This window comes from Copadichromis virginalis, linkage group LG9, assembly GCF_057382275.1.
Source record: "Copadichromis virginalis isolate Kocher_CV1m ecotype Utaka linkage group LG9, C_Virginalis_male_GT1.1, whole genome shotgun sequence".
NCBI lineage: Eukaryota > Metazoa > Chordata > Actinopteri > Cichliformes > Cichlidae > Copadichromis > Copadichromis virginalis.
The window spans coordinates 17,980,244-18,003,348 of NC_140626.1; the positions used below are offsets into that span (position 1 = coordinate 17,980,244).

Sequence of the window (23,105 nt, forward strand, 5' to 3'; positions counted from 1 at the left end):
TAAGGTTAACTCTCTTATCGCTTATGTCCTTTGAGGTAAAAAAAGGATGATAAAGTCTTATCAAACACATCAGTACAGCAGTCTTGTGTGGGAAATCTTGCCAGAGCATATGAAACAATGGTTTGTCACAAAGCAAAACCATTCAATCTGTCATTGTTTTTGGTTAAAATGTTGCTGTTTTACTGAGTCAAAATGCTAAATCATATATTTGTGATAAGTGGTAATCTGTGGGGCTAATCTATTAAGTTGGTATGCAGTACTATAGGCCATGGGAGAAGCTAATGGCAATGGGTCAACAGTTCTGAAGTATTTTATAGCTGCAAAACAAACATTTGTTGTATGCTTGCAAAAGTCTGACTTTATTTAACTCTGACCTATTACTCTGTGACAGGAGATAACCGAGGTCAGCAGCATCCCTAGTTTCTAAAAGACTTTTGCAGTTATAAACGGTAAAATGACATCAGACCACTTCAGAAGAGGCTATTCGTACAGTGAGATACCATTTAACCTTGTGGAAGAAAAATGGTGTGATTTAACCATTCTAATGTTTTCTGGAACATCAGAGGAGTTTGGAAAGTCAGTGACCTATAAAAGGTAAATGTCAAGGAGGCAATGATGAAGATTTACTCTTCATGAACTTGGAAAGAAATGTATGACTTTTATGAAATGTGTTTATTTCTCAGACTGCAGGACTAGCTTTATATAACTTATGTGCAGATACCGTAGATGTAGGCACCGGAGGTCCTCTTTGGTAACGTCACGAAGAATGTCCGTCAGTGTATATTCCTCAAGAACAAACTAGGACAAAACAGAAGCACTCTTACTTTATATTGACACTTCACTGCCACGGTGCACTAGAATGATAAGCTGCACACTAATGGCCTATATAAAGATACTCAACCTTGTCTATGGTGTCGGGGTCTGCGCCCTGCTCTTTCAGCCAGTCGATGAGCTGCTTGTCTGGCTCATGGTCTGCTGGGATGTGGTGGATGGATGGAGGTGAAATGTCTGAAACGACAGGTATAAGAACACTTTGCTCAAAGTACATGTTGATCTTCAGTATTAACCCTTTCTGGTCACTACACTGAGCAGCCAGTCAAAGGCTGTTTTCTTGTATTTGTGTCAGTGTTGATGGTATACTTGCACATAAAACACTACATTGCACACTGATGTGTCACTCCATACCCTGCCACCCAATGGTCGTTTAATGTTAATATACTTGGATGACGTGTTACATTGTAATTACTGTTATTTAACCCTGTCATGCATGAATTATGACAACCTCAATCAGGATTTTTCTTTTAAGTACTTAATTCATCCTCCATGCCTAAAGATAAATAAGATACTTAAGAAAAAAATCCTGATTGAGGTTGTCATAATTCATGCATGACAGGGTTAATGATCTCTTCTCCATGACGACAGCACAAGAATGTTAGATCATCACTTTGGCACCTATACATGTCAAACTAGCTGCACAAGCAGCTACAGGCTGACGTGCAACTTCAAAGAGATGTACACTAAACTTGACAAGGACTTCAAAATAATGCCGGGGGCTTTTAAAAATAGCCGCAACGAGAAAAAGTCCCCGGCAAAGAGCCAAACTCAAACCACTAATTAAAGCACAGCTCTCTCTTAAATTCACAGGATAATCTGAAATATATACACATTACCACGTAAAGTTCTGCTGCTCCAACTGTCTGACCCCCAAATATTTGAACTGCAATATGTGGAAGTGGAAGAAGTCTTTTCTCACAATATATGGATCATCAGTAGAGGACATAAAATTGATACCTATCATTATCATTGGGTGCAGCACTCTAAATAAATTAGAGTGTGTGAGAGACTGCACTTTCAAATTTCCATTAGGCGCTCAGGAGGGTTTTAAACCAGCTGGATTAGAGATTAATTACACTAAAGAATAGAGTCTTAGGTAAGGAGGCTATAATGTCTTTGAGAAAGATTCAAGGGAAAGGCATTTGTTTAGATTTAAAACCTTCCTGTTGGATTAAGCTGTACAATCTATTTCCCCCTACTTCCTCTTTTTCATAACAGAAGAAGAAAAAAGTGTTTTTGTATCACGATCAAGCAGTTGTGATTATAAGCCCTATATCATTAACTTACTAATAGAAATAGAAATGTGCAATAGAAGCTGCTAAAAATGCTATAGCATTTTGTATTTTTTCACTGTTTATACTGGTGGAGTGTAGAGTAACTAACTCTCAATTACAATTTCTGATCCCATCTGCAGAAGATTTAATTCAAAGCCTGAAACAGGATTTGAGGAATTCTTGGTTTTCAGATTTCCACAAAAAAATACCATAAGCATTACCACTGAGAGCAACAGGTTTCCAAACATTGTAGGTTTAGAACAAACATTTTTTAAGAATGAATTGAATGATAACTAGGACTTAATACAGGTCCATCCACAACTATTTGGACAATGCAACACAGGATCACTCCCATCTCCATCTGCATCCTGACCCATGGAAATTACATTTTATGGCTCTGGCCTGAAGCCTTCACTCTCACAATGGCTCTAGTCTTGTTCAGCTCTTCCTGCAGACTATGTGGTCATTCACTACCTTATCTTTTCCATGGAGCCCAGAAATCTTCCCGTGACTAAACTTTGTTCAGATGCTGGTAGAGTTTATTGCTCTTGGCTATCTGCCATTAATTTGTTTGAGATTAGAAGCCTCATGCTAGCAGTCGTAGTACCTACATATCTGGTTACGAGTTTACATTCCTTTTTATTTTGGGCGGGAATCACATTTCAGATGTAAAAACACAACCTACTAAGTGTCAAGCACATGTCAGCAGTGCTGAATTATTTACAATATTATCTGTGGAATATTATCATACATTTATGCAAAAAATAAATATATAAATTATATAGTGTTACCACAACTGAATCCCAACCTAACTCAACCCTAACATTATTATCCAGTATTCTTTTCCTGATCTAACTCCTTATGGATATGGATACAGGGTCTAATTTTATAGACTGTGGTCTCTGATTTACAATACTTCTTTTTCAGAAATTGCAACAAATTAACAACATTAAATAACATTAAATCTTACTTAAATCTCTATTATCTAGTCTCATCTTAAACATGCAAATACCTTCAAAATGTTCCTAGCCTTCTTCCCTGGAGAAATAAGTCTTTTATGGAACCAGTTTAGAAGTCAGATTGTAAAAGTTAAGCATATTTAAACATGGCACTTTTTCTTAGCAGGGAGTGTGTGAGTGACTCAGTTTACCTGGGGGTCTGTGTCTGACTCGGACCAACTCTAAATCATGTGTTCTCTGCTGCAGGGTGGCTTTCAAGACCTGCTGGTACTCCTTCTCCTTTTGTAGCAGCTCATCCAGCAGCCTGCAACAACAATAATATCTGTTAAGTTAATTTCTATAGTTTCTCCTGGTATACACAATGTAAAGATGTTTGGACAAACTATTTTATACTGAAACTTCCTGCTTTGAAATTCCATAGTGGAACTGATTTGGACACACGCATTAATGTCAGTTATTGGTAGGAGCTATAGCTACACAGTACAACGGCTAAATACAAGAATCGCATTATAGTGCATTACACAATTGTCAAACAAGCGAAAATCCCCAGTTCTATTTCAGGAGGAGACATAAATGCCTTTGGGATTATCTCTAGTGTAAAAACCATGCCAAATCAAACATGCAGTAAGCAGCTAAAAGTAGATTTTTACATTATGACTAAATCGACATGTACAAGCACAGGGCTAAAGTGCAGATGCAGTTTTTACAAAGTCAACATGAGTATCAGACTGTTCTTTGCAGTCCCATTTCCACTGTGGTACTTATTAATAAAGTTTCCACGAGGCTATCTCAATTAAAAATTCAAAAGTCTGCAGAGAGTCAGCTGCAGGTGTGTTGTTTGAGAGTGTTTGAGAGGCAAAAATGAAGCAGAAATGCTGAGAACAAATACCAAAATCTGAATGAATGGCTGAAAAAGATTAAATCTAAAGTAATGAACTAAAGCGTCTTAAGTTGAAGTTACTAATAGCTAAAAGCAGTAAAGGAAAAGCTAAAAAAAAAGGTGATGATGAAATCACTGATCACATGTCTCTTGATGGTATGAATGAAGACATTATTGCGTTTGATAGATGCCACTCACATGACCGCATTTGTGAGCCAGTAAGGAAAAACAAAACAACTTGAAATGCAAATGTAAGAGCTGAGGAAAACCCCTCTCTGTATCATTGAAGCATGGTGCCAGTAATTACCATCTGATTAAGGTGATTACTGGCACCATACTGTTTTGTGTATTAGGACTGTGCAGAAATTTGCTCCATTTCATGCCCCTGTGGGTATGTCAGCCACCTATCATAAACAGCCCTGAAGAGATAGTGACAGTGTACGTGGGTATGCTTGTAACCTCACGTTCTGTCCTTGTTTTCCGCTTCCTGCTTCAGTTACAAGTGGAAAATTCCACATGAGCCTGTGAAGGTTTCCACCTGACCTTAACCGTGGTAAACAAAACATTTAATTAAGTGGGTACCTGTTGGTTTCGTGTTTGAGCCTGCCCAGCTGGGCGCCTAGATGATGATGTGAGCGTTGATGTTCGTGGGAGTGGGAGGAGTTCACAGTGCTGACCGCAGAGTGTGTGTGATCGGACGTTGTCCCCGTCTCGTCAGTTTGCTGCACTAAAATGGGTCCAAACTCTGCTTCCTCCTCATCGACCTCGTCTTCCTTCTCTGCTCCCTCACACTCTGACGCCGGGCCAAAGTGGGTCTGCAGCTCTATTGTGTTAGTAAAAAAGTCATAGGTCAAGGTAATTGATGTTATGTTGTTGGCTTTCTGCGAGCACTCTACTACTTAAACTACTAAACCATAAATCGGAAAAGTAAAATAGCATGGATGTTAATGTCCACTAGATGGAGTAAAAAGCTTATGACAGGCTGCAGCTGCCAGAGATGCCCACCTGGTATAAGGATGGTTATTGCAGCCTGCACAGCTCGTCGGATGATGTTATCCATGGCAAACATCCAGTGGGGTTTAATGTGATGATTTCTCAGGACCTTGTTCACCTGAGAAGGTCCGCACAGACATTTACAGTATAGACACTTTTATTTGTAGTTTTTTTTTCAACACTCACAAGATTCCACACTCACTATAGCTGGTTGTACATTTATTCGATTGTTTTTGGCAAGATGTCTAGTGGAAAACGTGGAAATACTTTTTAGGGCCTTTTTAATTGGCAGTTAAGGACACCAATTAAAAAACAAACTGTCATTATTGTCAGAGACGAAAGGTACAGAAAGTAAACTGAACTGAAGTCTTCTTTCTGGGGAGGGCAGAGGAGGTAGCACTCATCATCTACAAATCAAAGGTTGGTGATTTGATCCCTGGCTGCTCCAGTCTGCGTGCCAAAGTATCCTTGGGCGAGAAAATGAACCCCAAATTGCTCTCTAATGAAACAATTGGAATGAAACCATGCGTGTGTGTGTGTGTGTGTGTGGGTGTGGGTTAGTGCTGACCGAGTCCTGGAAACCAAACAACACCAGCTGAATCTGGTTGATGGATGTGGAGTCAAAGTCGAGGTCCAGCTTGAGCTTGGAGATGGTGGCCGCCATGACGCGCCGCTCCGGGGAATGGATGAAGTCTCGAAGGATGCAGATGATCTGCTTGATGTGATCGATGGACAGCTGGAGATCCTCGCTACCCTACACACAGTTTTAGCAGAGTGTGCAATTTAAGCCTAGTGATCAATAACTGTAGCATTACAAGCCCATATTATTAAGATTATTATAAAAAATTTAAAAATTATAAGTGATTTTGTAGATTTTTGTTCCTGGTTGGGTTGTATCTTTATCTTTTAGGATTTTACCCTGTGCAATAAAGTACATTTCTTTATCTAGGGAAGGATATTAGTATTCTGAAAGACCAATTACGCCCCCCAATGGAAGAATCAGGAACAACAGTTATTTTAGATTGCAATTAGGCTCCCTGTGACTGCACTGGATTCATGGTAGTGAAACAGTAATGACAATCTGTGTTGCAAATTGCTCAGACATAGATCATAGGGGTATAATATGAAGCAAGTCTAACATAGCCAGGCTTTCTTTGGTTTGGTAAAATCTGAAACCCCAGCTGGGGTATCATGATCCAGATTTCATTACGGTGGTTATCAACTCTTCCCATTAACCCCAGCTTTATGCTTAGAGCTCTGTGTGCACTTGATTTGATGTATCACTTGACTCTTCTGCACAAAATGGATCATTGGGACACCGTCTACTCGAGAGTCATTAACAGATGAGCAGGTAGCAAAAATTTCTAGATAAAAACTGCAATTTGTGTTAGTATGTATGGCTCTGTAGGTTATATACATAAAATATATTCCTTCAGCAGAACATCTACACCACACTTATACAGTGCTGTAAATAAAAGAATCAGTGAAAGCGTGGCATTTCCAGCCTATATTAAATTCTCAACATAAACTGCTCCAAAGCAGGTTGTGATTAGCAGAAGTTACCTGTAAAATGTGGCTTATGATCTGCCCTTGTTTCCTGGAGACAAAGCCACTACTTTTATAACTAAAACGTTAAACTGGGTCTTCCAGGAAAGCTGAGTCATCATGTTTGCTCAGGTGAACAGACCTTTCTCTCCACAACAATATATGTCCCCCGAGTGTGCTTCTGGAACCAGACTTATATCTCCACTCTATATATAACACAAGTAGACACACACACACCTGCATGTGATTTTCCCTGAGGTTGGAGATGACCTTTTCCTGGTCTTCATTGAGGACCTTGTACAGAATGGCCCGTCTCTCGCTGTCCTTCTTTAGCATGAACAAACCACTGTCCCTGTCCTCAGGAGATGGGGGAACAGAGCGGTCCTCTGATACTGAACCCTCATCAGGCACACTGCAACACACATACACACACACACAAAGTTACCTGAGAAGCACATAAAACAAGACATGAAGTGAACAGATGATTTACAGCAGTGTGCTCTTTAATTTATTTACAGATACAAGCCTCTCCTGGCTACTCTGTGTGCAAAGGAAAGTGCAGAAGTAGCATGAGTCAGCGCTGCGTGACGTGCATGCATGTGTGCACATTGGTGCTCGACTGATGTGTGCAGAGCCACCAGCTGAAGCTTGTAAAATTATCAGGACTCGTTAAATTAGTATTGTAAAAGGCAGCGGAGGACGGTGTGAGTGCAATAAGGCCACCTGCTATCTGCACACACAGATGCACTCGTTCATTTACATCGTTTCACATGATCTGAGCTTCAGCACCAGCAGCAGGATTTCTTTGCAGAAACACATTGTTTCATTGCTCTAATAATTTGTAAAACAATATTTTAAAAGGAAACAGTTTTCTTAATGCCATCCGATCCCAGTCTGATGCAAAATCTCAGTATGTGGTTTCAGACACACCTCAGGTAGTTAGAACTGGGAGGTTTGAGCAGATTCTTGGAGCCAGAGCTTTTCCTCTTGTCAAAGAATATGTCGTGTTTTGCGTCGCAGTCGGGACTCACAGAGCCATGCTCACTGCTGCTACTGCCAGCGGCCTCGCCTTGCACCTGCACTGGCAGGGAGATGTTAGGGATATAGTCTGAAGAATACATAAAAAGAAGAATAGGAATAAGACATGGGCAAGACAATTAAAACTTAATACACTCACACATAAGGACATTTTGTCCTTTACCCATACTCAACTTTATTATATGACTTTTTATGGCCATTCACCATTGCATTTCATCCTGCTACTTGTATCACACCATCAATAAAACCTAGTGACCCAGCTCCACTGGCAGCGCTACATGCCTACTACCATAACACTGCCTCTACGATATTTGCCAGATATGCTTTGGATAATGCTGTTTCTCTCCTTCTCGACATATTTATCTTCCCATCATTCTGGTACAAGTTAATGTTAGTTTTCAGATTCAGATTCAGAAGACTGAAAAGGCAAAAACACAGGGGCAATTAAGAGACTGACCTTGCAATTAAATTGAATTAAATTGAATTATAGCTTTAATCACATGATGTTGTTTTTTTTTAAATCCACTGTGGTGGTTGGTCAAATGTTGAGGGTTAGGGTAAGGAAGCCTAAATGCAATAATGTCATTTTCTGTGACATAGTGTGAGCTTCACTGATTGGGTGGGAGTGTCACAGTCCAGGGTCAGTGACCCAGTGTTTTAAGTTTTGTATCATTACTGAATTTTGATTTTGTCATCGTTTATCTTTTCTAGTCTTTTGGGCTCTGTTTCTGTGACCCATGGTTACGGTCAACTGTATCCTAGTCAAGTCTGTGTCTGTGATGTTTCCTGTTTTACTTTGAAAGTCTGTGTCCTATGTCAATGTATTGAGTTTTGCTTCATCTTGGTCTTGTCATGTCAGATTACTCCCAGCTGTGCTCTCCTCCTGTGTCTCATTCCCCTCGTTATCCCTCAGTGTATTTAAGCCCCGTGTTTCTCTTTGTCAGTGTTGCGTTGTCTGTTATCCATGTCATAGTTAATCATAGTCAGTCTGTTATTCGAGTCATCATGTATCATAGTTTCCTTAGTTTTCATGTTTCCACCCGCCATCAGCCAAATAAAGGCTCGCTCTTTGTTTGATTTCAAGTTCTGTTCTCCTGGGTCTGCATTTGGGTTCACATCTGAAAAGCACCGGCTGCTCAGCTGTGACAGTGAGAAATATATGTGGTTTTATGACCTCACACAAAGGGAAGAAAAACCAGTTTGGATATTACTGGTTTCTCACCTGTATTTTTTTTAATCAAATAGCACTACTATTTACATGAGCATCACAAAAATCATGCAGTAAAACCCATTTGGAAATGTGATGATATTTTTGTGGCATTGTAGTAATGTCTGTATTTACCTGGTGATTTGAAGGCGATCTTACTCTTCTTGCCCTTGGTGTTGTGCTTGACAAAAGTGTCTCTGAGCAGGTCCAAGGCGATGGCCCTCTTGTGAGGGTCGGGCTCAAAGCAACGTAGAATAAATGACTTGGCCTCCTGTGACAAAGACTCTGGAATCTCTGGGTGAATTTTAAACATGCCAACCTGAAGTGAGAGACCACAGAGATTTAGTGTTAGAAGAAAATAAACATGTGTTTTGCAAATAACTGGACCGCTGAAGGCTGGAAAGGTTCATAAGTAAATACGCAAACTAACACAAATAAGCTCAGTGTCTACCTTAAACATGGCTGCCTGTGGTTCCCCCAGCTCATGAAAGGGAGGTTTCCCAGTGGCCATTTCTATAATGGTACATCCCAGGGACCAAATGTCAGCTGGTGCCCCATAGCCTCGAGGGCCCTTGTCAATTATCTCTGGAGCCATGTACTGCAAGGTACCTTCAAGTAGAGAAGTATATCGTGTAAGCATTTGCAACACAGAAAGAGATGCAAGAGAGTCAACAAATCCATTTTTACTTGCAAACCAAGACTATGAAGTAGCAAAAGGCTGCTTCTGTTAGCTAATATTTTTATAACAGTGTATACCCTGACTGGACATTTTATTGCATGGCCTTGCACACAAAGTGCAATCTGAGGCGAAGATTAAAGATAGATAGATTTCAGAAGAATTTTATTTTGTCTCCCAGTCTGCTCAGAAATTCTGTGCAGATTGGCATTTGCTCCAAATGCTGATGTAAATAGAGAGCCAGCAAGAGCTATAAAAAAGGAGAGTGAGACAAGAGCAAGTGATGCTCCAGAGAAGAAACGGATAAGGAAACACACACACAGACAGCTCCTAATGAAAGGTAAACACCCTTCTGCCTCTGCTTGATTAGCTAATCTAATTACACACCTTGCTGGCTGCTGGAGAAGGCCAGATGGCCAATAAATGTGTATGTCAGTACATTCGCATGCACTCATGTGTCTCTCTGTTTCCATAGAGGCTGATTGTGGCTCTTGACATTTTGAAGGTCATTTGATATTTACACTCATAGTCTGAGAGTGAGCATATCTCAGACTCCATTTATGCATCTCAGACTGAATTAGTCTGTTTATGACAGGTCAGGGCTCGTGTGTCTTTTTGTGACATTGGAGTTAAAGAGAAATGAAATTGCTCATTGTGCATTTTTCTTCCAAGCAGAACGTTTTTAAGTTGTTCACGTCTGAGAACTTCGTGGGATTTGTGAGATTATTATATTATCGTTATACCCCTAATTAAAGATTGTGAAATCATTGTGTAGTTTTAGTTTGCATTATTCTCCTGACTAAGAAGAAGGTGATAACTATTACAGTTATTAAACTGATTTGTATTACATTAGACTGCTGATTTATTGTGAATGAATGATATTGTTTTATGATGCATTATACGGCTGAGGTATAAAAAATACTGTTTTCAGAGAGTCATCACCTTATTTGTCTGAATAGAAAAGAACAGAACATACAGCACAGGAAGGCAAGATCATAACTTAGGCTCACTGAGAGAGAGAAAGAATGTGGATGTTTAGGTTTTATGACTAGGTGGAGGGGGGCTGAAGCTATAAGAATTGGAGGAACGCTCAGACACTTCGAGATCAGGCGGACTCATCTCCCATCCGGATGGTTTATGCTCATAAAGTGTTGAATTGTATGGAATAAAAGCTTGTTGATTGAGCATTTATACACCGAGTATTGTCCTTCCTTCAGCCCAACGATCAAAAGAATTGGGAGCATTTAACAGATTACTGTTATTACAAACTTCAACTTAATCCCTGGGCTATTGTTTGAAATTTCTGTCAGTCATAGACAATGAACAGTTTAAATGGTTAGCTAACAGCATAAACAAATGGTACATGAACAGCTTTGGGCTGTTAGCTACACAAAAACAGGTGAAATTAGTCACCAATAGCTGTTACATGGAGTAGCAGCTAAAAGTAGGGCATGAATGATTTTAATAGTAAGCTAATACTTTTGAACAGTTTGAAGACTTGTGTGTTTGTGTACATTGCACATGGCTCTCGGGGTACATCAGATGAAACCACCGTGTTAAACTATATTCTAGCAATAATGAATTGTTTTTTATAGATATTGTAATATTGAAAGGCTGTTTCTTTTATTTAATGCCTTTGTAATCTCATTGTTTAGGTTTTAGGTATACTGTATATATATATATATATATATATATATATATATATATGTTTTTTTGTTGGGTTTTTTTTTAATGTTTTTATGGGTTTTGATGGGTGTTTATATGTATTTTAAAACCTGTTGTAAAATTCAAATTCTGCAAGATGATCGAAAAGGTTACCTGTGAATGTTTCTGTACAGGGATTGACTCCTGCCAGCCGTTTTGAGGTACCAAAGTCAGAGATCTTCAAGACACCACTATAGGTGTTAACTAGGACATTATCACCCTAAAAAGAAACAAATGAGGAGAGATTTAAATGCATTGAACTATGTGGGTCATTATTATTTAAACTGAAGCCTACAGAATTATCACCAATTATCACCAAGTACTTCCCCATCAGTAATGGGGTTCCACGAGGCTCTATTCTTGGCCCTGTCATTGTTCCCGCTGATCTTCAGTGCTGTTTCTTTCTAGTTATTCTTTTTTTTTTTCTCTCCACCTATGTGATACATATGCATATGTGTGTGATTTGATAGGTTTCCCTGGAGTTCTGAGATTTTCTGAGGGGCATGCCCACTAACCCATTCTCATTGGATCTTTGGTCGGCCCACCTCGTCTACTAATTTTTCGCCTGCAGTACGAGGACCAGCTCTGCAGTTTTGCCATTTGTACACATTTATGGCTCTCAGTGTCTCAGGTCCCTCTTGTGTGTCAGCTGTCAGCAGTCTCTTAGCCTCATTTCTAAAGTCATTCACCCATAAACCTACTTCTGATTTATCTGCTTGCTCACTCTCGACCAATTCAGAACACCTATGTCTCAGGCACGTCAAACTGACTGATGTATCTTAACATGAATGTACTTTTGCAGGCTCAGATGCCAACTAACACAGTCTCAGCTAAGAATGACCAAAGCTGACTAAAGACACCCTGAAAAAAATCCCTCCAGAAATGTGACATTGATGTAAAACAATAGGAAATCATGGAAGCTAACAGGTTGCAAGCTTATGAGAATAAGAGACAAAGTAGCCAAGTGGAAAAGTGTGCATCTTTGAGGACGAGAACCAACATAAGTGTCCAGTATGTGGTCGCCTTTGTGCATCAGACTTTGGCCTGAGATCCCACATGATGGTGCACAAATGAATGGTTTTAGGTTGGACTTGAGGACCACAATACTCGACCATATAGTCTCAGTCAGCAAGAAACTCATTCATCCTATGTAATGCTCAATACTTTAATGTCTTTTCTTCCAGACAAGACAACTTTGTATCCACAAGCTCAAACCTAAGACTACTTGTAAGTTTCTTTAAAAAATAATTTTAACTTGAAATTCAGTCATAATGACATTTCACTTTATAGAAGTAACAGCTGTGTTCCTCAAAGATGTATCATGGCAGGCGGGGTTCCTTCTACCTTGATGTCTCGGTGGACGATCTGGTTTTCATGCAGGTATCGGAGACCTTCCAGAATCTGTCTGGTGTAGAAGATAATTGTTGCCTCCTTCAGAGGACCCCATTTCGACCGTAACAATGCAGACAGACTTCCTGGAGAAAAGAAAGAAGGCGTGTCCAAAGCCTATCTTAAAGGTGGAAAAACACCCAGCTAGTTAGACTAATTACCAACTCGGTGGTCATAAGCATATCTCTCTGAAATAGATGAGCTTTAGAGAAAACATCATTTAGACACAATATCTTATATGTTGTTTTTCTGCTTAAGACATTTTTTTTGCCTTTTCACTGAGGCTGAACTAGATGTATACTGCAGTAAGGCTACCTAATAGGAGGTAACACAAGACAGCTTCTATTACACAGAATTGTGTCTCTTTCTGTGGTTTGTACAAACATACCTCCAGGCACTTGTTCCATGAAGATCTTAATGTATCCATTCTCAGAAATGGAACCCAAATACTGAACAATGTTCCTGTGCTTCAGGTACTTGTGAAGAGCGATCTCTTCATGAAGGGGCTGAGAGTACCTGTCCACGGAAAAGAAAACAGACATCAGAAAAGACAAATTGCATTTCGTACCCTTGCTTTGTGTGTTATTTGTGTAGGTTCTGTTTTATCATTAACTACATTCACATTGGTATTAACACTGGAAATAACATTATCTGTTCATTGTCCAATAATCCAGACACATTTGCTGCAAAGTAAATTATTAAAAATTAAATACTGGTAAAACATTGCTGCAAGCTCCTATTTGTTTTTGTGTGATTTAAGTTCAACTGTAAAATAAAGACTGTTTGCTCTTTGTGTTACTACAACATAATAAACTCTTAAATATACTAAATGCAATTACTGCATTTACTTTTATTTATGTGGAAGAAAAAAACTGAATTTGCCATCAGTTCTCCATCAGTAAAATTTAAATATTTTAATTATTATATATATTAAGCAAATTTTATGCATTTCTTTTGTTTTGTCAGCTATGCCAAAAAGACTTGGAACCATGAATGTAGGTTGGTAGGTCAACCTACCTGCTGTCTCTTTCAGGGATCTCTTTGATGGCAATTCGGACTTGGTTGCTGAGATCTCTCCCAGCATACACCACTCCGTAGGTGCCACGACCCAACACTACCCTTTCCCCTGTCTCATCGGTGTCATATTCATACTGTAGCACAGAAAAACAGGCATAGAAATGACATATTTTCCATATTTTACATTAAATATCTCACACACACATGTGTGTGTATGTATGTATGTATGTATGTGTGTGTGTGTGTGTGTGTGTGTGTGTGTGTGTGTGTGTGTGTGTGTGTGTGTGTGTTAGCACACTTTCAAGCTCACACTGACCTCTAGCGTATCTCCATCACCCTCCCCCTCCAGCTCCACAGCATTCCCAGTACCATCAGATATCATCTCTTTCACCATGGAGCAGAACCTGAAACACATAACCAGACACAGACATTATTACAGTTATTTACAGTTCTAGGCCTTCAGATCACATCTGCGCATATAGTATGAAGTGTACAAACACAAACACAGACGGACACATGACAAACACACACCTACACAAACACATCTAGAGGTGTTTGTCCTCACCGACCGCACTGCTCCTCAGTAGAGAAGTAGATCTGGAAGTCATCCGAGTTATCGTGGACGTAGAGGAAGCAGCAACGCTCATCGAACTTACTGATACTGCAGACAGAAGGGCCGCATTAGGCTGGGCACTGTTCTTTATTTTATTTAACTCTTCCTTATGCTGTATTTTATAACACAGTCCTTTTCACAGATTAAAGTAAATCTCATTAGCGTGCAAAAAACTTACATTTGCTCACAGTATAATAATAATACATGGATATAAATGAGTAATTTAGATTGGTAAGCAGGAGAGCAGACAATCAAATTGTGTTGAGGGATTGTATTCTAACACGAAAAAAAGTTGTTTTATTCTATAGCCAGACTTTTACCTGGATCGTCAAATTGTATTTAAGAGCATGGGTGATGGGGGTTTTTTCACAGTAAGCACTGGCCATTAACCACGAGGAATATCCTTACTGATATTTGCATTTTTTTCTTTCTTCCTCCTCCGGTTGCACTGAGTAATTGAAGCTTTGCACAATATGTCACTGTTTTGAATATTGAGGCTGAACAGGTCAGCTGGAGATCCCTAATGATGTTCCTGGCAGCTAGTTCTTCTGTTTACTTCATGTATTATGGATATAGCTGCAGGGAGCCACAATTTATATGCTTGTTTGCACCACTCCTGAGTTCCCTGAGTTACTACAATTGCAGCCCAGGCCCATAAAACCACAAGAGAAATTTGAATTGAACAAAAATGTACGTTTTCTATTTATTTCTATTTGTTTCCCAAACATGTCTCTTGTATACCTAATGCCTTTGATGGACATTGCAGTGAAGTTCCACTCATGAATACCTTTCTGTAACAAAAAACAGAAGTTAATCAATCAACAAATAAAGTGTTTCAGCTCTAACATTTTGTTCCAGTAGGTTCTAGCAGGTAAATGAACAAATATGCATATATGTATATGTTTCTGTCTACTTAGTTGGACGGCTCCAGCCCTCTAGCATTTCTGAATTAGCATAGGTGAAGCAAATTTAGTTAATGCTGGCTCAGCTTTAAGTGTCTGCAACACACTTTTTCTTTTTTTTTCTACAATGATGAGTCAACAATCTTTAAACAGACTCCACATGGATGCAAAATAAAACTTGAATCCCAAAACTATCTGAGCCCAAACCTCCATGTACTCCTTACAAAAAAAATTAAAAATCAATGAAGCAGCATTATGTTCACCTGTCTTGAGATGTTTGACTACAATTAATGTGAAGTGTTATCAAACTTCGTTTCACTATAATGTGTTTGATCAGCACTGCATGTTAAACAAAAGGCAAGATGTAGGCTAATTTAAATTCTGATATAGCATTTTGGTGGTTTTTGTTGTTTACTGGTAATACTGGTGGTACTTCACCCTGGTATACTCGGGTGCAATTAAAATACTGGACAAAATGAGGGTGCAATGAGTTTGTGTAATTACGTGTTATTCAGTTACAATATGTGATGGAAGATTTCACATCAAAGTTCCTTCTGTTTGCATACATGTTGTCTGATTTAGTTTAAGTCATTCACCATTTTAAATTAATTTTTATTTAATATTTAGAATTTTTCCGAGCGGAGGACAATATTCCTAACAGGAAGATGATTAGATGGGCAATGCTCTGACCGTTTCAGCAGGAGAAACATGCCAGATGGAGACGTTCTTCTCTTCAGCCTCATTGTTGATAGACACATAGGATGGCTGGTAAACTTTGGTGGGCTCCAGAATCAGCACCTGTAAACACAAACACCAAAACATTTGATTTTGAACCCCTCAGTCATCATTTTTCAGCATGAATGCATGTATATGTTTACATACTGGAAACCGCAGTCTGTTGGTGGTGCACTGCGTGGCCTCGACGATGATGTCCATCCAGAAGTTGAGTTTCTCTCTCTGAGGAGAATGCTCCAAATTTTGCTTTTTAAACCTTTGGATCAGCTGTAAGTTCTGCACTACTGAACGCAAATACCTGGAAGAAAATACAACCAATTATAATCATTAAAATAAAAAGCATCACACTTACAATTCCTTGAAATTTTGTTTTCGTAAACTGTTTTTTTGTAGCATGTTTGGGCTTACTTAAATAAAAGAGTTGCATTATAAAAACAAATGTACTTTTGTAAGATGAATGTCCTGATACTTCACTACAACTATGAAAGCTGAATACATCTTTAAAAAATTGAGACCTGGGGATCAGAATGTGACCAAAATTTAAAACTAATCTTTATTATGAAAAACATGCATTGACATTGCAACTTTTATATATTTACAAGATCTTCTCTCTTACCAAACAGGTGGCTTCAGCTTGAAGAGCTTCTCTGCAGCCTGAGTAGCTTTAGGAATGTCACTCGCTAGCATGCTAACGGTGAAGAATTGGCCGACGTCCCAGTAGTTATTCATCTTTTCCAAGGAACCCTTGCGCCCCAGCAGGCTGTTCAACCTCACCCCTGATTATAAGAAGACAAAAAGTGAACATTGTAATTGCAGTCTGATTGAAACTGAAGTGGCATGGTCTCAGCTGACTTTTGTACCACAGAAATATCAAGAAAAGGAGCTACTGAATGCAAACTGAATGCTGAAAATACACAACTTAGGTGTTTCACATTGACTTGAGAGTCCGCTGAGAACAAGTCAAAGGGGGAATCAGGTTACCTATTTTTCTGAGTTCCATGGAGCTCTCGAATTGCTGGCCAGCAACTATGAGGAGGACAGCTAGGTTAATACCCGAGTACAGAGTGGGCTGCAGCTCAAAGCCCTTTCTGTACCTGACAGGTGGAAGAGGAAATACAGATGAATACACACAAGGAAACAATAAGATGTGAATAAGATGCATTTATTTCTGTGTGTTCTCACCACTGAATGGCGTTGTCCCTGTTTTTAGTGTCTTTGCAGTCAGAGTCGAGAAAAATGTCCTTGTAGATTCGTCCACAGAGGCAGAACATGTCTGGTGCAGGATGTTCGCAGGACTGCAACACCTGCAGCATCACTCTGAGAGCCTGCTCCCTGTCTCCAGGAGCATTCCTCCTGCACGTACATGCACATGCACATGAAGGAAAACGTTTTCATGAGACTGAGAAGTACACCTTTATTACTTCCATAGGAATTAAAAGTGCAAGTACCAGCCAGGTGTTGCTAATTAAATGCACTTGATAACTGATCATCAGCCTAACTACCTGCTCAAAAGCAGTTTGGGCAGTTTACTGGCCTGGAGTATTCGGGTGTGTGTTAACACAGGAGTGGCTGTTCTAGCAAATTCACCCTACGATCAGATCTTGTAATGTTTAGAGAAACTTCAAACAAAAAATCAAGAGCTACAGACTTTAAACACCTCAGTTAGCATGTTAAATGTTAAAGTTAATCACAGTACAATGAGAGAAAGCCTGAACAAGCTGCCTGGAGATGGTATCTCTGCAGGACAGCTTAAGTTTGGAAAGTTCCATCTGAACAAACCGCAAGACCACCAGAACATTATCCTTTGGACAGACAAAAGCAAAGTGTAGATATGTGATCATACTTGACATCACCACGTTTGGTTAAAACCAATGACAGCATATCAGCATAAAGACTTTATATCAACTGTCAGCATGGTTGTGGAGGGGTGATGATGTGGGCTTGCTTTGCAGCCTCAAGACCTGGACACCTTGCAGTCATTGACTTGACCATGAACTTCTCTATATACCAAATCACTCTAGAGTAAGTGTGAGGTAACCTTCCAACAGCTAAAGCTTGGCTCAAGCAGGATTATGCAACAGAGCAATCATCCTGAACACAGCAGAAAATTTACAACAGCATGGCTGAAAAAGAAAACAATCGAGGTGTTGCAAAAGTCCAGACTCCAATCTGACTGAAATACTGTGGGGGAACCTTAAGAGAGCTGTGTATAAACAAGTGCCTGTAAACCTCAATGAACAAAAGCAACATTAAAGAAAATGTAAAAGAAGGCTGAGCCAAAATCCCTCTACAATGCTGTGAAAGGCTAAAACGTCATACAGAAAATGAAGACTTCAAGTTATTGCTGCTAAAGTTGTTAAATCATACAGTATACTTAATTTTCCCTGAACAACAAAAATGTATTTTTCACAGAATGCTAGACTTGTGGTCTGTTGCATTTTTGACATGCAGTTACTACATTTTTAGCTCCTGATATCACCACACTGCATATTTATGGTGCATTTTATATGATATGTTAGAATGAATGTCCTCAGTGAAATAAAGGCACAAAAAACAAAAAATGTGGGATCCCTAAAAATAATTAAAGAAGATAAATCTGCTTTACCACAGGGTTTGGGCATCAAAATGTTCAGTTTCATTGAGCTGCTGCGTACCTGTTCAGGGCAAAGGAGTAATGAAACTGGATCATGGGCTGGGTAGCCAGATCACATGTTGGCAGCATCTCCAGAGTCTGCACCAGTTTCACCATGGCATCATAGTCCTGGTTGTCAGAGAAGCCACAAAAATTTAAACCTAATGATAATGCATTTAGAATATAAATGTCATTCTGAACTTCAGTCTGTAATAACTTTTAAGAAGTTCCCAGCTGATAGAAAGAAATGAAGGTCATGTTTGATGTGTTTGTACCTGTATATCTCTGTAGGAAAACAGCAGGTTCATGACAATGTCCTGTGTTAGGACCTCTGTGTTATCAATTCGGAGTTTAATGCGTGAAAGCTCCTTAGCCAGCTCCTCTCCCTGGTACTTCTCCCTAGCCTTCCTGATGTCGTTGAGCAGGGTGTCCTTAAAGGAAGCACTATATGTACACAGACAAGGAACAGAGGAAGAAAAGAAGCTTTCATTTTAATGTTGATCTAAAGAACAATTTTTGACCTCTAGTGGACCAACCCTTATTTTGCAGCAAACAGACATTACTTACTGTTTTGATGAGATTACTATTGAGTGCTAATGGTCAGTTGGTAGTACTAACAAAAAGCTATGAACAATGATCCTCACTATAGACTCCTACAGTCGGAATACTGCATTGTGCAAAACAAATGCATGGAACATCCCTAGAATAATTACCTCCAACTCCTTTTTAATTTTATTTCTAAAGCACCTAACATCACAAAATGCTTCACGACAAAATACCAGAAGATAAAAACAAAAGGTAGCCAAACACAAGTCTAAAAAGATTCGTTTTTAGCTGTTTTGTAATAGAAAACACAGAGTCCACCTATCACAAGCTCAGAAGGAGCTTTTCAGAGTCTGGGGGTTACTGTTGGAAAAGCTCTGTCTCATCAGCTTTTAGCCTTGTATGATGCACAGCTAGCAGGCCCTGCTCAGATGACCTCAGGGACGTGCTGGAGACAAAAGGATGTAAAGGTTCACTGATGTAAGCTGGTGCTTGAAGCACCTTAAGTTAAAACCAGAATCTTAAAATGGACTCTGAAGTTAATGGGGAGACAGTGCTGCTGAGTCAGCAAGGGTGTGACGTAAGTACTCGGAAGACATTGTGTGAGGCGTCATAGCAGGTTTTGCTTAAACAAGCAAAGAATGAATCACAGTAATACAGAAGGGATGAAATCTGCTTGATTTTCAGTGCAGAGTGTGCAGATAACACCAGTGCCCTTACACACGACATTGGAGGTGGAAATTTTGACACCGATTTCTGTTATAACCTAATATTTCTTGTGAACAGGCTATTTTTGTTCATGCTTTAAGATGAAGATGATACATTTACCAGTGACAACTCATTTAACCAGTGTTGACACAGCAAATGACTCATTTTAAAAGTAAATATTAAGTTAATTTGAGATTAAGCTGATGTTCCAACACTTTGCAATATATTTAACATTTATCTTTCCAGAACACACCAAATAAAGCACTTTTATTGTACTGTAATAACATACTATACTTAAGTATGTTATTCAGATGGTGTTTTGTAACTTCTGTCTTACGTTATTACTTTACACTTCCGTTTTACTACATTTCATAACTAAGTATGGCACCACATTTAGCTGAAAGCCTATATTACTCCTTACTTAGTAGTTTGTTTGTTTGTTTTTTGGGTGGGTGGGAGTGGGGGGGGGGGGGGTGCTTTTCTTGTAAATGACTGTGAGGTGCTGTTTCTGCCAAGCTCCAGAAGGGAAGGTGGGGCGGACATGAAGCACTGTTAGGTGGTTGACTGACACAGTATTGACTAATCAACCTCTGATTTCCTTAGAAATGGAAACTTGATGCAACACACACACACACACACACACACACACACACACACACACACACACACACACACACACACACACACACACACAAAGAGAGAGGCTGTGTTTTGAGCTAAAGACAAGAAGGGTTTGATTTTTAAGCACACATAGCTGTTACGTTGGTTGTGTGAGTACAGCAAAAATAAACATAGTTGCACTTTACAGTCTACATCTGCGTCTGTACTGGGAAACCATGATAGTGGGATTACAGCAGCCCCTTGTTTTCACTTGTATCTCACCAGGATGTTACGTGGATGTCCTTCAGCAGGCTGGTGAAGCGGTCGGTCAGGGGATCGCACAGTGGGCCCAGCAGGTTATCCCAGTTGGGCTGCATGTACTCGCTTGCCCTCCGTTGGGCATCGCTTTCACAGCACATATACTCGTGGTTAGGGGTGACTATGTAGGGGATGAAGTAGTAGTTACCACTGGATGCCTAGAAAGAGAGGAGAGAAGGTTTAATTACAAGTTGTTTACAGAAAGAAAAGCACTTTGACAGCTTTGTGCAAATGCCAGGTGTAAAAGAAGTCCAGGTGGAGAGAGATAAAGAGGTGAGAGTAGGGATTAGAGTGATTAATGAGAGGATCAGTGCACCACTGAGACTGTTTGGTAGCATCATACTACATCAGTGAAGGTTTCCAGAAGTAATAAGCCTCATGTACTAAGAACCACCTAACACTCTCTAACCTCTGCCTCTTCTTCCAGCTTTGCATATGAACAAATGTGATTACCTTTAAATCTGAAATTGAAATGATAAGCTTTGCAGGTACAAAAGCATTTGGCAAAGCATTTCAGGACTGACAAATCTTACACGCACTGCTGACTGTCTTTTTGTTGTGTTCATTCTTAAAACATATATTTCTACATCTTTTATTTAACAACTATATCACTAGATTTGTAGTTATTTAGTATGGTCGTCACAGCACCACACATCATTTTAAAGCAGTCACCATCATGATTTCATGCATCGAACGACAGCACTTTAGGCCACAGCAACTAGCTGCTTCTGATTTACACTTGTAAGTTTCTCCTGTTAAACTCTGTTCAGTTATATTCAGTGAGGATTGTTTCACAAACACTTTTTAGGTAAATTCCCCACAGTGGGATTAAATGCAATTCCATGATTCTTTCTGAGATGATGCAAATTTAATTTAGTGCAAAAACGCACATGCATCCAGCACTCTTAAAGCATGCTATAGCTGATTATCCATTGCTTCCTTTGTGTTGTTAGGGGCTTTAATCTGTTAACCACACGACATCCCAGGGAGAGGTCATTGTTTTCCATCCTCACTTCCTTGTCTGTTAGTATTATCAGTCAACTAGGGAATATCCCAGCATGCCTTGATGCAGGCCTGATACCTACTTTATTTCTCAGACCAGAGCCTCTGTATTCTGGAGGCAACTGAACCCAGGGAAAACCTAACGGTGGAGGACGAGCAGCCTACTCCACACACAAACACACATATACACAAAGAAGACAGCGTACATACAGTGAAGGTCAGTTTCTAGGAAAACTAACAAGTAATATGACTCTCGTTCTCGAGCCGGCCATTCATGATTTAACATGTGTGTACTTGTACACAATGTGTGTGAGAGTGTGTGTGTATATATATATATATATATATATATATATATATATGCATTCCTGTCTGCATTTCTGCATGGGGGTGAACGGTATCTGCCAGGAATATTCCTCTAGAAATAGAAACAGATGGTGTGCACACAGAAATCTTTATAAAACATGCACACATAAGAAACTTACTGTGTTTTTCTGTGCCACCATGTCCTGTGCGGAGATAAAGAGCATGTGAGAATATGTTTCCAGACTTTCGGACAGTGACATAGTGTATTATTCCTGAATTGCTATTTTAAACAGCTGGTAGGACTGACTGTACGACATGTTAGTCTGTAAATAACACAGCAGATCATTTTGTCCCAAGGAGACGTAAAAGAATGGTGTCCATGAACACTAGTTACACTGATGGGAGAGTGTGCATGTGTACCTTCAGTGACTGGGCAGTGTCGGGGTCGGTGTCATGGTATAGGATGACATTGTTGGCCATGTCAAAGCTCTCCCTCACACCCAGGTGGTAAAACAAGGAGGGCTGCCGACACACATCGCTCATATCCACGACTGCAATGTCTGTAAGGAGGAGGTGATGGAGGTGACAACATAAGAGCATAGCTCTTTAACATTGATGCAATTTGCAGAGGTGACAAATGAGCTGAGTTTGAAATACATCTGCCTTTGAGTTTTGTGCTGCATCTGCCCCGTGATCTTTGGCCTCGTTAAATGTGGGAAATGTTTTGAGTGGAGTTGAAAAGAAACAAGAAGAGACACAGTTGGGAGCTCTCCCATTGAAAGATATGAGCATGAACAAGAACATACATGATGGAAGGCATTGGTATTCATTGAATGTTATCCTTTCCTAGAAATCTTTTTTTTTTTTTTTTCTAGGAAACAACACCCACTCACCCATGAGAGCCTCCTGCATAGAAGAATCTCAGTATATGAGTCAGTTAAAGGCAAGTACAGACAATTATGCTGACTTGAAAATCCACATTTTTTTCTACTGAAGCTCAGAGGTAATAACAACATGCCCTCAATCTGCCGCCAAGTTTTATATCCTCTCGGGCCTACCTATAGGGAGTGCAGAATTATTAGGCAAGTTGTATTTTTGAGGAATAATTTTATTATTGAACAACAACCATGTTCTCAATGAACCCAAAAAACTCAAAGCTGAATGTTTTTGGAAGTAGTTTTTAGTTTGTTTTTAGTTTTAGCTATTTTAAGGGGATATCTGTGTGTGCAGGTG

The 23,105-nt window shown here is 39.6% G+C and overlaps 1 protein-coding gene across 4 annotated transcripts in view; it reads right to left on the reverse strand.

The window, feature by feature from the left end:
• Positions 1-23,105, reverse strand: part of map3k15 (mitogen-activated protein kinase kinase kinase 15) — a 28,297-nt gene that overhangs the window by 1,165 nt on the left and 4,027 nt on the right. Inside the window, exons 2-29 of one of the 4 annotated variants that reach the window (XM_085467995.1) lie at positions 22,293-22,432; positions 22,052-22,075; positions 21,653-21,730; positions 20,532-20,725; positions 18,674-18,842; positions 18,421-18,527; positions 16,949-17,119; positions 16,748-16,860; positions 16,383-16,542; positions 15,914-16,064; positions 15,722-15,829; positions 14,871-14,920; positions 14,082-14,177; positions 13,833-13,920; positions 13,517-13,650; positions 12,888-13,015; positions 12,455-12,585; positions 11,225-11,330; positions 9,182-9,339; positions 8,866-9,049; positions 7,416-7,566; positions 6,723-6,897; positions 5,509-5,694; positions 4,953-5,058; positions 4,530-4,770; positions 3,259-3,371; positions 902-1,008; positions 722-798 (exon numbers count right to left, since the gene is read on the reverse strand). In XM_085467995.1, the coding sequence (XP_085324121.1) occupies positions 722-798; positions 902-1,008; positions 3,259-3,371; positions 4,530-4,770; positions 4,953-5,058; positions 5,509-5,694; positions 6,723-6,897; positions 7,416-7,566; positions 8,866-9,049; positions 9,182-9,339; positions 11,225-11,330; positions 12,455-12,585; positions 12,888-13,015; positions 13,517-13,650; positions 13,833-13,920; positions 14,082-14,177; positions 14,871-14,920; positions 15,722-15,829; positions 15,914-16,064; positions 16,383-16,542; positions 16,748-16,860; positions 16,949-17,119; positions 18,421-18,527; positions 18,674-18,842; positions 20,532-20,725; positions 21,653-21,730; positions 22,052-22,075; positions 22,293-22,432 (3,646 nt within the window). Of the gene's footprint in view, positions 1-721; positions 799-901; positions 1,009-3,258; positions 3,372-4,529; positions 4,771-4,952; positions 5,408-5,508; positions 5,695-6,722; positions 6,898-7,415; positions 7,594-8,865; positions 9,050-9,181; positions 9,340-11,224; positions 11,331-12,454; positions 12,586-12,887; positions 13,016-13,516; positions 13,651-13,832; positions 13,921-14,081; positions 14,178-14,870; positions 14,921-15,721; positions 15,830-15,913; positions 16,065-16,382; positions 16,543-16,747; positions 16,861-16,948; positions 17,120-18,420; positions 18,528-18,673; positions 18,843-20,531; positions 20,726-21,652; positions 21,731-22,051; positions 22,076-22,292; positions 22,433-23,105 lie in introns of those variants that run through there. The other 3 variants (XM_085467994.1, XM_085467996.1, XM_085467997.1) reach the window with 3 other exon arrangements.